At 46.4% G+C, this 13,203-nt stretch overlaps 1 protein-coding gene across 3 annotated transcripts; it reads right to left on the bottom strand.

The window, feature by feature from the left end:
* Positions 1-4,362: 4,362 nt before the first annotated feature.
* LOC311322247 (uncharacterized protein) lies at positions 4,363-12,964 on the bottom strand. 3 transcript variants are annotated; one of them, XM_084454307.1, is made up of 8 exons: positions 12,853-12,885; positions 12,044-12,249; positions 11,255-11,380; positions 9,518-9,616; positions 8,603-9,338; positions 6,153-7,041; positions 5,621-5,878; positions 4,363-5,111 (listed from the first exon to the last, which is right to left on the bottom strand). In XM_084454307.1, exons 5-8 carry the CDS (start codon positions 9,160-9,162, stop codon positions 4,614-4,616), a joined length of 2,205 nt encoding a protein of 734 aa, XP_084310433.1. In that variant the 5' UTR covers positions 9,163-9,338; positions 9,518-9,616; positions 11,255-11,380; positions 12,044-12,249; positions 12,853-12,885; the 3' UTR covers positions 4,363-4,613. The 3 variants fall into 3 exon arrangements, with proteins under 3 accessions (XP_084310433.1, XP_084310432.1, XP_084310434.1); XM_084454306.1 differs by lacking the exon at positions 12,044-12,249 and having other exon boundaries at positions 12,853-12,964; XM_084454308.1 differs by lacking the exons at positions 11,255-11,380; positions 12,044-12,249 and having other exon boundaries at positions 12,853-12,939.
* Positions 12,965-13,203: the final 239 nt, after the last annotated feature.

The following is a 13,203-nucleotide window of genomic DNA, read 5'->3' as shown; positions in this document are numbered from 1 at the left end:
AACGTGGAACAACATGGAGGCAATCAACCTTGAAATATTTCACTACATATGTAATGAATCTATAATATATGAAATTTCACTATTTGAATTAAATTACGGAAAATAATAACTTTCCACAATATTCAAATTTTCTGAGATGCACCTGTACATACACAGTTGATCACAGCTGGTTGACAGAACACAACCCACCATCTGTCCCTCAGCAAACTGGGATATGAACCAGTGACCTTTCGGTTTCTGTCCCTCTTCTCTGGCTGCCTTGCGTACCTATCTTCCTCACAGCACCAAATACACACATGAAATGAGACTGGAGATCAGAATGAAGAATTGAACCTACCACAAAGTCTCTTCTGAAGGGCATCTCTCCCTTTCATCAGGTTCTGGTTACTGGTCTCTAGCTGGTCTCTCTCTCTGGTCAGGTCCTCAACTGAAACAAAAGGGAAGTTGGGGTTATTTTTGCAGAGTAGAGGATGTGGTTGGAGGGTCTCAGGATGTGAAAGTAAACCTTCTCACAGTCTGACGACATGAAACAAAGTCATTTCACGTCTATTTAAACAAACATTATTGTCATGAAATTGAGCTTGAAGAAATGCTTATATATTTATAACATATTTAACTTGTTTCTGCTGTGACCACAGTTTGGATCAAATCCCTCTCTATTCCAGCAATTTAGAATTTCAATTTTAATTTTAAAAAAATCCTGTAATAAACAGTTTCAAATGATTGTGAATAGATTGTTACGGCACAAACGGACCCAAGCAATTAAGAGACCAAACAAAGCACAACACTAAAGCCATACACACAAAAAGCCCCAAGTACACAGACAAGAGTCGCTGAAATGTCCAAAATAACAAGGAGAAAAAAACAAACAAATCATAATGTTCTTAACAACATGACAATAATCAACAAAGGCTTTTCCCCTCTGACAGGATGGGGGGAGAGAACCAACCGAAAAAGGAAGGACTAACTGAGACAATGTTCACAAACAAACTAAAGAAAAAGGGATATAATATTCACCGCCCAACCAGGGGAAGTAAAATGACCCTACAAAAAGCTAAACCCCAAACTAACCCCGTAACCCACAAACACATACAGTACAAGATTAACATGATGATAGAAGGTTTTTTTGCATTTGAACCTGAATTGAAACTCTGTTGAGCCCAACCCTGGCTGTGACACATCATCCTTCTGTCTGGGATCATAATGATTAGAAATCACTAGACTCACAGAGGACGAGACGGAGGGAGATGTTCAGAGTGGCTTGTAGGACACACAGCAGCCCAAAGCTCAAAACAACCAGCCTGAAGAGTCTTAATCCTGTGGGACAAACACACACACACACACACACAGAGTTGTTTGAAATGTTTTGTTTTTCTTGGCATAATGATTGGAAGGTGGCCAAATCAGCTTGTATGATCTGTCCTACCTGACTGTGGGGTCTCCTCTGGGGTCCTGGTTTGAACATCCTTGGTTGGATCATCAGAGAGGTTTATATCCTCCACCTCCATCTCTCCATGACCTCTAAACACCGCCATCCCTACCAGCTCTACTGGCTACTGTAGAATAGATATCAGCTCTACTGGCTACTGTAGAATAGATATCAGCTCTACTGGTTACTGTAGAATAGATATCAGCTCTACTGGTTACTATAGAATAGATATCAACTCTACTGGTTACTGTAGAATACCAACTCTACTGCTTACTGTAGAATAAATGTCAAATTCCTAGTATGTGTGAACCATATACATGGCTAATAAACAGCTAATAAACCTTTATACGTATATAACTTTTATATATATATAATTAATAAACTTAACAGCTCCTCCTTCTTTTCTTCTTTCTGCATCTCTTGTTCCTCTTTTACCACTGTCTTCCTCATCCTTTTTTCACTGTCAGCAGTGAAGCCACATAGATATAAATACACCCATAGTCATAGCAACAAGATCTCTCAGTATATATCCATATTTACACATGTATCCAACAACCTGGGTCTTAAATATAGTGCATTTTGTGAGGGAAATTGTGTTCATGACATGTTTTATACTTAATACTTTATTCTCTAAACGTATTAAGTGGTCTAACTTCTAACTTCATACTAAGGGATGTTCTGGTTGAGTTTTCCAGTTGCCCCCTGCTCCTGGCCTGATGAGAGAGCATTGTTAGGCAGTTCCCTGTCTCCAACTGGGTGCAGGGCCGATAACATTATTTGGGTATCGGGGAGTGAGAGACACAGAGGCACAAACTTCACCACGTTTGATTTTAATGAGATGTGTTTCATTTCTTAAAGCGGGGATGACCATATATGGTACCATTTTCCTGTTGTTGTTTTTGTGGACGGTCATTTCTCATCTGAAGCAAAGACACTTGCATGCTTGATTTTCAAACGTCATGTGAAATACTGTATAGAAGACTATCACTGACTACAGTTCCATCACACTTCTCCTCAGATACAACCTGGTGTCTGTTCTGAAGTGTCCTCTGGCCAGAGCACTGTTATTAAAGCTCTCTTCTTACTCCAAAGTTCACCGGTGTGTTTTTGGAGTTCTTACCCTTTTAAAAGAATCCACTACAATGTACCCCCTCCCCCAGTCCCAGCCTGCATGTCTTACTGTATTTCACTAATCTGACCTGAGACACAACAGAATTAGAATTAGTGGCTTAAATAACTGAAACATTCCTGTCCTTTAATCACATAAACAGACACACTGCAGCTCTGGACTCCCAGAAACTATGGAACAAAATATCCCGGTGTTTGATGTGTGTGTGTGTGTGTGTGTGACAGGGACCCAGGAGGTCTGGACCAGACGTGTCGCCAGTGGTCAGTCTTAAGGGGGCACAATTATTATTAAATATTTTGATAATACGATATGCTATTGTATTTGAAGCATACTACACTGAGGTCATCTACTAACCAAACTGATCCCAGGTAGATTTAATATGTCCTGCTGTATTATGCCTAAAATGATTTGAATGTATTAAGTTATAACTTGGAGAGAGGCCAACCGGCGACCACTCTTAAAGGAGTAGTAAAGGGAAAATGCATGTTTAGCCCTGTTTTAAGGTTACTTATGATCATATACAATGGTTCAGATCAAAATGTTGACAAAACTAGCACTTTTGAGAAAGTCTGATAATTGCTCTACCACCGTTTTGGTCATACAATGGATGTGGGTGGGCACCTTGAAAAATCTTTCAAAAACATGTTAAACTCTCAATTTCAAAGACATAAAGTAAGATTCTAGATCATCTGGAAAGGCTTTTTAAAATATTTAGCATAGTAAAAATAAAAACTAATGAAAAATAAAAATAAAAACTAATGAAAAAGCTAAACTATTATAACCCTGAACAAGTGCTGTTGACACACACACACACACACACACACACACACACGCTCCACAGTTTCTGGCTCTTGACAGAGCTCACGCAAGATGAGCTCTGTCATCTTGAGATTCCCATGTCCTGGTCTTAGCCTGATGACGGCCGTCTCCTCTCTCCTGCTTCCTCCTGCACCCCCACGGTGACAACTCTATTCTATACGCTGTGGAAACGCCTGCCTCTCGTCTCCTCTCTCCTGCTTCCTCCTGCACTCCCCACGGTGACAACTCTATTCTATACGCTGTGGAAACGCCTGCCTCTCGTCTCCTCTCTCCTGCTTCCTCCTGCACTCCCCACGGTGACAACTCTATTCTATACGCTGTGGAAACGCCTGCCTCTCGTCTCCTGGTCCCAGTGCTGTTGCCACTTCCTGGTGATTTCCTTCCATACAATCCTCTTCCCCTCTGCTCTCGACAGCCTAATGTGTTTCCTCTCCTCACAGCTTGCTTGTAGTAATACTAATCTCAAATTTTCTGGGATTTTGGGGCATAAAGGGGTTAATATTTGAAAATGCTCAAAGAAAATCACCCGGCACCCTCCTGTATTTTGAAGAGGCACGCCCAAGCTACAGTACAAGAATCAGCAGAGAAAAAAACTTTACTGGACAAAACCAGGTTCGTCAAAATATACTTTAGCAGCCTGACTCCAGGACTAGTTCTAGACATAAATGAAGAGTTAGTGTTGCCGGAGTCACCACAAAGCAGACACCACTTCTTAAAAAAATAAAAATAAAATCATGTCTAGTGTACTGGCTCACACACACACACACACACACACACACACACACACACACACACACACACACACACACACACACACACACACACACACACACACACACACACACACACACACACACAACTAACATCAGCTACAGGCCTTCAATCATCTCTCACAGCACAGACAGACGGACAGAAACAGACACACAGACAGAGACAGAGACAGAAAGACAGACGACAAACACACCGCTTCAATTCAAAGGGGCTTTATTGGCATGTGAGAAAAAAAATGTACGTATAATTATAGATATACTTGAATAAGACATGTATAAACAGAGTTGTGCATCTCTCTCTCTTCCCAGACCAGTCCATTGACGTAAAAACAGGAATATCTCTCTTATTTAAAATAACCCACTTCTTATACAGCTCCTACTGTAACTGTCTCTCAACACTCACCAGTCCAATGACGACGATACAGTCAAGAGCAGAAATCCTCCATCTCTTCCTGGCCTCCGGTTCTTACAGGTCACTGAGACACTGGGTGAGCTGCCGGTGTCGGCGGAGGCTGCAGAGCTGGCTGAAGGAGTTCCCGCAGCGGGTGCAGGTGTAGGGTTTCTCCTTGGTGTGGACCGTCTGGTGCCTCTTCAGGTGGTTAGACGTGATGAAGCTCTTCCCGCACAGCGAGCAGCAGTAGCGCCGCTCCCCGGAGTGGACGAGCATGTGGACGCGAAGGTTGTTCATCTTGGCGAAGGCCTTGCCACAGTGCTCGCAGTTGTAGGCTTCAGGGGTGGGCTTGGAGGGCCTGGGTCGCCCTCGGGCCCTGAGACGGGGGTTCAGGGCCTCCGTGGGGTCCGTGGGGGACGGGAGAGCCTTGATGTTAAGTTCTACCTCCAGGTTCAGATCACAGTCGACCGTTTCCTGCTTGACCTGCGGTAACGTAGGCATCTCCTCTACGTTCATGTTCAGGTCACAGTCGGGCGTTTCCTGCTTGACCTGCGGCAATGCAGGGGTCTCCTCCTGCATGAATAAAAAGACGTGTTCAGTTGAAGCTTAACATTTTGAAGCTGAAGTCTCTGTCCTCTCCAGATCAGACTCACACATGTGCTACTGGCAGACTGACTGGAATCATCACGCTTCCTTTGGGACTCGGCTGGCAACCCAGTAACATTCCAGCATGCAACAAAACCTTCTTGCGTCTTTACACACATTTCACAAGTCATCCAATTAAAATCCATTCTGATTCAATGTCATAGAGAAATGAGAGCATTGGATCGTTCCTCAAATTAACTAAAAGGCCACAAATGTATCTTTGGTATCACGGATGGATAATTTAATGATGATGAATCATGAAGTGAAACAAAATGGCAGCTCAGTCTGTCAGGCTCGTATTTTAGTAAAGTTAGACGAAACTTAACTAAAATACTAGCTTGACAGACTGAATTGCCATTTCGTTTCACTTCATTAATCAGTCTGAACATTGCAGCCGTTTTCCCGAGATGGCCGGTGAGCGGAAGTGCGTGAGATACCTCAGGTGTCGACCAGGTGGCCCGTTTCTTGTTCCATGCCCCAGGCTGGTCCCCGTCTGTCTGTTTGGGCTCCTCCACGTCTGTGATGGACTTCATGGCCGCCGCGGCGTGTCTCAGGAAACACTTGGCGCAGTAGGCGGAGTCTGGGCGGGGCTTCTTCTCACAGCCGGCCCCCACGCATCGAGGACCGGCCCGTTTAGCCGCCTCCCCCCTCCCTGCCGCCGCCGCCGTCTGCGCTGCTGCTTGCGCTTCCGTCAGCTCAAACGAATAAAGTTCAAAAGATATTGAAAGAACGGGAGTAGGACATGTATCTGTTAGTTTGAAATGCAAGATCATAGGTCTCTTATCGTAGCTAGCATGAAAATATGATTCACTTAAACCCAAATGATATGTGTAAGTATTAGTTCCCATTCAAGTATGTGACAAAAATCTACCCTAATGCACAATGTAGATACTGAGGAGGGTCATGAAAACTGGACAAATGACCCACTTAAGGTATGAAAAAATAATAATAAAAGTAGCAGAAATCTACCGGCTGAAAGAGCTTGATCTTCTTTTTCCTACTGGGTCTGGCGGCCTTCTCTATCCTCCCATCTTTAATGCCCCGGTCGTTCCCGCCCTTCTCCTCTGCCCCAGCAGAGGGCGTGGCCAAGGGCGCGGCCACAGCTGGACCTACAGGCAGGCTGGTCTCTGCTTTCCTGGTTCCAGGTGGTGTAGCTGGGCTCAAAGGCAGTTTAGACTCTGCCTTACTGGTTCCAGGTGTTGTAGCTGGGCCCATAGGCAGGCTGGACTCGACCTTACGGGTTCCAGGTGTTGTGACTGGGCTTAGAGGCAGTTTAGACTCGACCTTACGGGTTCCAGGTGTTGTGGCTGGGCTCAAAGGCAGTTTAGACTCTGTCTTACTGGTTCCAGGTGTTGTGGCTGGGCTCAAAGGCAGTTTAGACTCTGTCTTACTGGTTCCAGGTGTTCTGGCTGGGCTCAAAGGCAGTTTAGACTCTGTCTTACTGGTTACAGGTGTTGTGGCTGGGCCCATAGGCAGGCTGGACTCGACCTTACGGGTTCCAGGTGATGTAGCTGGGCTCAGAGGAAGGCTGGACTGGGCTTTTGGAGTTCCAGGTGATGTAGCTGGGCTCAGAGGAAGGCTGGACTGGGCTTTTGGAGTTCCAGGTGATGTAGCTGGGCTCAGAGGAAGGCTGGACTGGGCCTTCTGGGCTCCAGGTACTGTAGCAGCAGCAGCGTTGGGACTCGTTGCGTTGTGGTCGTCAGGAGCAGTGGTCCCGGCGGCCTGGCTCCTCTCAGCGCTGCAGTTGGGGCAGACGTAGTCCTCGCCGTTCCTCTCCATCAGACGCCCGCCGGCTTCGGTGATGCCCACGCAGTCGCCGTGGAACCAGGCCTCGCAGCGGTCACAGCAGATCATGAACCTGGGGACAGACCAGGGAACCCACAGTGACGCTTTAGCTGGAGGTAGGGTTGCAAATTTCAAGGAATTTCATTAATTGATAACTGTTAACCTTAACAAACGATAGTCGATTAATTGATAAGAACGTCACACGCTGGACTGCGCTTTGCTCGCATCATTTTTTTTTTCCTTCTTCCGCTGTGTCGTTGAAATTTCCCGGCATCCCAATTAGCCTTCACTACATGACGGGGCGCCCTCATGTGCAGTCAGACCCTAAATCATGATTACATTTCACACAACTCCCGTTGATAATGTTCGTTCAAAAAAAAAAGTTCTGTTCCATTAAAGGACTATGCTCGTTTTTGACAACCTGGACCTTATTTACGACATATTATAAGAAGTTTGACTCACCCAGATCACTTTTGTGTTGTTCGGAGGCAGGTAGAAGAAATTTAAAATCCAGCGCGAGCCAGTATATCCATGTAATGGCGGCGCACGGGGCATAGGGAATGCAGTTTCTCAAAATCCATTTTCGGCCGCTAAACGGTTGTTTTCATCAATCACATTGCATGAATCGACAGTTGATATTCCTCTACGCGAGCCATTCTTTCGGTTGGTTTTCAAATGGTCTGTAGCCACTGTAATATGATCTTTAGAAGCCTCTCCCCCACTTGCTCCAGCACGCATGCGCACAGGCCAGCGCGCAGCCTGCTATTCTCCGGCTCACGTTCTCTGCGCTACGATCGTAGTTGGTGCCGAGAATATTGTCGTCGTCATTCGTCAGCAACAATCCGATCGTAGCGCAGAGAATGTGAGGGAGCATAGCCAGTGTAAAGATCATATTACAGTGGCTACAGACCACGTATTTGAAAACCGAAAGAATGGCTCGCGTAGAGGAATATCAACTGTCGATTCATGCAATGTGATTGATGAAAACAACCGTTTAGCGGCCGAAAATGGATTTTGAGAAACTGCATTCCCTATGCCCTGTGCGCCGCCATTACATGGATATACTGGCTCGCGCTGGATTTTAAATTTCTTCTACCTGCCTCCGAACAACACAAAAGTGATCTGGGTGAGTCAAACTTCTTATAATATGTCGTAAATAAGGTCCAGGTTGTCAAAAACGAGCATAGTCCTTTAACAAGCAATTAATCGAGTAACCAAATCTTATTAGAGTAAATTCTTATAGGCAATTAATCGACGGTCGATTAACTATTAACATCCCTAGCTGGAGGCTTTAAAGCTAGACAGTTACTTACGTAGAACCGCTATACAAATAACGCTTTGATTGATTGATTGATTGATTGATTAATTGATTGAACCTGTGACAGGCCGGTTATTATAACTTTATAAGCATGACAGAGGTGTATCAAAGGTTCATGTCTAGTCAGGCTCATCATTCATGTCCAAGAGGCATTTGTAAAGTTTAAAAAAGGTAAATAAAGTATTTAACCAAATGTATTTCAATCACTGAGTCATGAATCCAACATCTAAGCAATAACCAAGCTGAGGAGACATGATTTTTAATGCAATACAACGACTTGGGCTACAATCTGCAATGTCACTGGACTACAAAGTACCGTTTGTTGTGTTTCTGTCGACAGATGCAGTACAGCGCGTCGTCGTCATATCCTCCATCATCATCGTCCGGGTCACCGTAAGACGACGAGTTGGTGGTGGACGACGACAACTCGTCCTCAGAATCCTCCTGGACCTTGCGGGACTTTGTGTCTCTCTTGGCCACCACCTCCTTTCCATTCTTCTCCTTCTCTCTTTTAATGTTTTTCTTTAGGGATTCCTGCTGGGGTTGCGCTGCACCCCGCTCTGCATCCGGGTCCCGGTCCTGATCCTTGGACCGGGGCTTTTTGGAGGCCTCTCCCCCACCACCCCCACCACCCCCACCACCCCCACCACTATCCCCTTCATTCTCATTCTCTGAGCTTCCATGGTCTTTGACATGGGGGGATGCCCACGCTGCCTGCCAGGCTGAAGAAGGATACCCTCCCTCCAGGCTGGCAGGCCAGCTCCTCCTGAACCCTCTCTTGGCAGCGAGCAGGAACTCCTCCAGCCTGTCGGTGCGCTTGGCCCGCCTCCCGCTGCGGCGGAAGGGCTGTCCCTCGGCGGACGCCTCCCCCGGCATCTCTCTCTCTCTCACTCTCCCTCTCTCTCTCTCTGGGACGGAGGGTCTGGCGGAGGTCTTCCCCAGCTCAGCTCACTTGGTAGATCCCTCTGTGTCTCCCAGCTCTGGCGTTACCTCAGGAACATCCTCACCCTCTTCACCCCCTTCCCTCCTCCTCCTGTATCTCTCTCCGTTACCTGTTGAGCAAACTGACATTAAGTTTTAAGAAATAGAATGATGGATCTGATCAAATTCTCTTATGTAAAAGAGATATAAATGAATCACTTCCTCTGAGAAACAAGGTTCAACGAGGGAGAGGTTAAGATCCTTGCGCTCATTTAAGCCCCCCCCCCCCCCCCTCCCCCTCCTGAGGTACCTTGAGAGCTGCTGTCCAGGACCCTGGCTCTGCTCGGACTCAGGCATCACATTCTCCTCCATAGGTGATGGAGTCACTCGCTGCTTTCAAACACAATATCTACGGTTGAGAGAGGAGCACAAGAGACAGGCTAGGAGTTAATTTTTTTATTTTTAAATCATACTAATTAATCATACGAGTATTACAAGGGTTCTCTGGGTCACTGGAAAGGTAATATATTTATTATACATGGAGTATTACAAGAGTGATGGAATGTCCGCACTTTTAAAAAACAACTAAAATCACTGCTGTTCAGAGAGCCTTTTGGTAAATGGTAAACAGACTGCACTTATATAGTGATTTTATCCAAAGTGCTTTACAATGGCCTCTCATTAGCTGCCATGCAAGGTGCTAGCCTGCTCATTGGGAGCAATTTGGGGTTCAGTATCTTGCCCAAGGACACATCGACAAGTGGACAGGAGGAGGCGGGATTCGAACCGCCGACCCTACGATCACTGGACGACCCCCTCTACCTCCTGAGCCACGGCCTCCTCTGGTTTCCCCTGGTCTGTTTCCCTTCCTCTGGTTTCCCCTGGTCTGTTTCCCTTCCTCCGTCTCCTGAGCCACCGCCTCCTCTCTGGTTTCCCCTGGTCTGTTTCCCTTCCTCTGTCTCCTGAGCCACCGCCTCCTCTCTGGTTTCCCCTGGTCTGTTTCCCTTCCTCTGTCTCCTGAGCCACCGCCTCCTCTCTGGTTTCCCCTGGTCTGTTTCCCTTCCTCTGTCTCCTGAGCCACCGCCTCCTCTCTGGTTTCCCCTGGTCTGTTTCCCTTCCTCTGTCTCCTGAGCCACCGCCTCCTCCCTGGTTTCCCCTGGTCTGTTTCCCTTCCTCTGTCTCCTGAGCCACCGCCTCCTCTCTGGTTTCCCCTGGTCTGTTTCCCTTCCTCTCTGGTTTCCCCTGGTCTGTTTCCCTTCCTCTCTGGTTTCCCCTGGTCTGTTTCCCTTCCTCTGTCTCCTGAGCCACCGCCTCCTCTCTGGTTTCCCCTGGTCTGTTTCCCTTCCTCCGTCTCATCAGTTGTATTTTCTTCGTTTATCCTGGCCTGCTGTACTTCCTTAATGTACTTATTTTAATGTACGTGTTGTCGATTTATTTTAATATATATGTTGCTGTTGTCTTGCTATTTATTGGAGTGGAAAGCACTTTGTGATTCTGTATCTTGAAAGGTGCTACACCTGTCGATAAATCAAACTACTAAACTTACTTCTCCAGATCACTGGAAAGGTCATTTCCGTACATGGAGTACGGCGCTCTCCGGGTCACTGGAAGAATTCTTCCATGTTTGATCTGTCTCTTTGTGTTAGAGGGTGATCTCTAATGGATCCATATCTCTAGCGTGACCCTTGACCTCTGAACCGTATCAGCCTGATGGAGCAGCTCTAGCTGAGGCGCTGCAGCTGAGCTTGAGCCTGCTTCAAAGTTGCGGACATTTCGTCACTCGCCCCACAGTATAATTAGCGTTTGCTTATTAGTATTGGTCAAATCGGACATTGTATTTTTGTAGGCAGACTAAAGCAGTGTGACGTTTATCCCAGGAAAAGGTGGGTCATTCAACCCCCCTGTTACACAATCCTTGGACATTGGAACACCACAGCTGAACGCAGCCCAGTCCGTAGGAACGCCTCTCTGCTCTATCCGACGTGAGAGGTTTCGGCTGGGTAACAACACATTCATTCAACCACAAAAAAATACCGTATTTGGCCACCTGAAGCTCTGTAGCTGGATCTGAATGGGCGCTTCTTAGACGAGACAGGGGGCTTGCTCTCCTCTTTGCTTACATCCTTTTTTATTTAGAAGAGGTCATCGCTGGTTTGGTGCAAGAACACTGGACCTACAGATTAGAGAAGACGTGTTCAATAATGACATGTAGGCTATGGCTCACTGCACGATTCAACAGTTGTTCTACAGAATCCACACAAGGGTCTTTTAAGCTATCGCTAGCATCAACTGATCGCTAACATCAACTTCAACTGATGTCCAAGTATTCAAAAGGTGAACATTAGACGTCTCGATGCTGTAATATTCAAATCCCGGCGGTTTCATCCCAGATCCTAACCGAGAAGCTGGCGGAAACTCACACAGGATCTGGGCCCCGAGGGTCTAATAGACAAGAAAAACTAGTGCTACACCCCCGTCTATAGTGAGCAATAGCAGATGTGAGCGCCTTCAAAACAATCTGGAGCTCAAGGCGCTAAAGTGGAGATGGTTGTGGAAACAAGCGGGCCCTACACCCCACCATCTCTGCGTGGCTCTCCAGGACTCCTCCCACTTCCTGGGGGACCAGATTCAAGATTCAGGCTTTATTTTGTCACATGTAATGTACAGTGTACAATCGGAGTGAAATGTTACTGCCAGCTCTGATATGTGCTCTGATGTTACAAATACTTTAAATACAAATACACAATTTACACAATAAATATAAATTAATACAATATAATGGTAAAATACCGCTATGGACGGATTATGTACGTGCTTTAAATATGAATATAAAAACCTGGGGGACACACCATCATCCTGGGACCGTCAGCTCCCTCACCAAGAAGGCACAGCAGAGGACGGACTCTACTTCCTGAGGCAGCTGAAGAAGTTCAACCTGCCAAAGCCAATGATGGTACTCTTCTACACCTCCATCACAAGAGTCCATCCTCACCTCCTCCATCACCACCACAGCCAAAGACAAGGCCAGACACCTCCAGGGCCCTGAAGAGGGCAAGGAAGATCGTGGCAGACCCAGACTTTTTGAGCCACTCCCCTCTGGCAGGAGGCTGATTATCATGATCAAAAACCTCTCTTCACAAAAGCAGCTTCTTCCCGACAACTACCGAGCTGATCAACAAGACGTGTCCCCCTCTGACTCTGCAGCACCAACTTATTTGCACACGACTCTTGATTGTATTGCACATAGGATCACACTGAACCTCGCACATTGCATAGGCCTGATCGCATTGCACATGTTGTGAACACATGTTGCACATCATGTTGTATTTGCCCTTTACTTATTGCGCTTTTATGTTGCACTGTCATGTCATTTGCACTGTCCTGTCATTTATCGTAACCACCCACGGTCCAGAAAGACTCCTCATCTGGCTCAAATAAATCTGAATCTAATACGTGCTTTCACTTCTAAAACGAATGCATCCAATGTCAGCTACTAGCTAGCTACCCCACTGCCCTGTCTCATGTCTTCCTCTAGATAGCTCACGTTAGCTCCCCGAATGGGTGGCGAATAACACTTGGCTGGCTCAACGTAATTACGTTTCGTTTCATAACATAACTCAGAACCTCTGAATATTATAAACTCACACATCGTGTCGTTCCCTGCACGGTAGATCCTCCAACACAGTCCTCACTTGTGTGTTGGGGCAGCGTTTTGCGGGGACTTGAACTTCATGTAGACTACAAATGGCTGCCAGCTAGGGGAGAGCTGCTGGGTCTCTACAGCGCTGGTGGTGGAGAGGAGGAGACATGAGGACGAGGGAGACAAGGGGGCTGAGAAGGGTTAAAGTATGACTTGCTCTAACAAACAAGATAGGAATTGATATGGAGCATTGAGAAGGCTAGACAATGATTGATAGATGGAAAGATATATGAGGGGTCAAGTGCGGAGGAGAGGGAGATAAGTGTATGAACATGCCAAGTTGTGCTCTAGTTCTT

This window comes from Borostomias antarcticus (assembly GCF_949987555.1).
Source record: "Borostomias antarcticus genome assembly, chromosome: 20".
Classification (NCBI taxonomy): domain Eukaryota; kingdom Metazoa; phylum Chordata; class Actinopteri; order Stomiiformes; family Stomiidae; genus Borostomias; species Borostomias antarcticus.
Note: the sequence above shows the minus strand (reverse complement) of the source record. Positions and strands in the feature narration are given on the sequence as shown.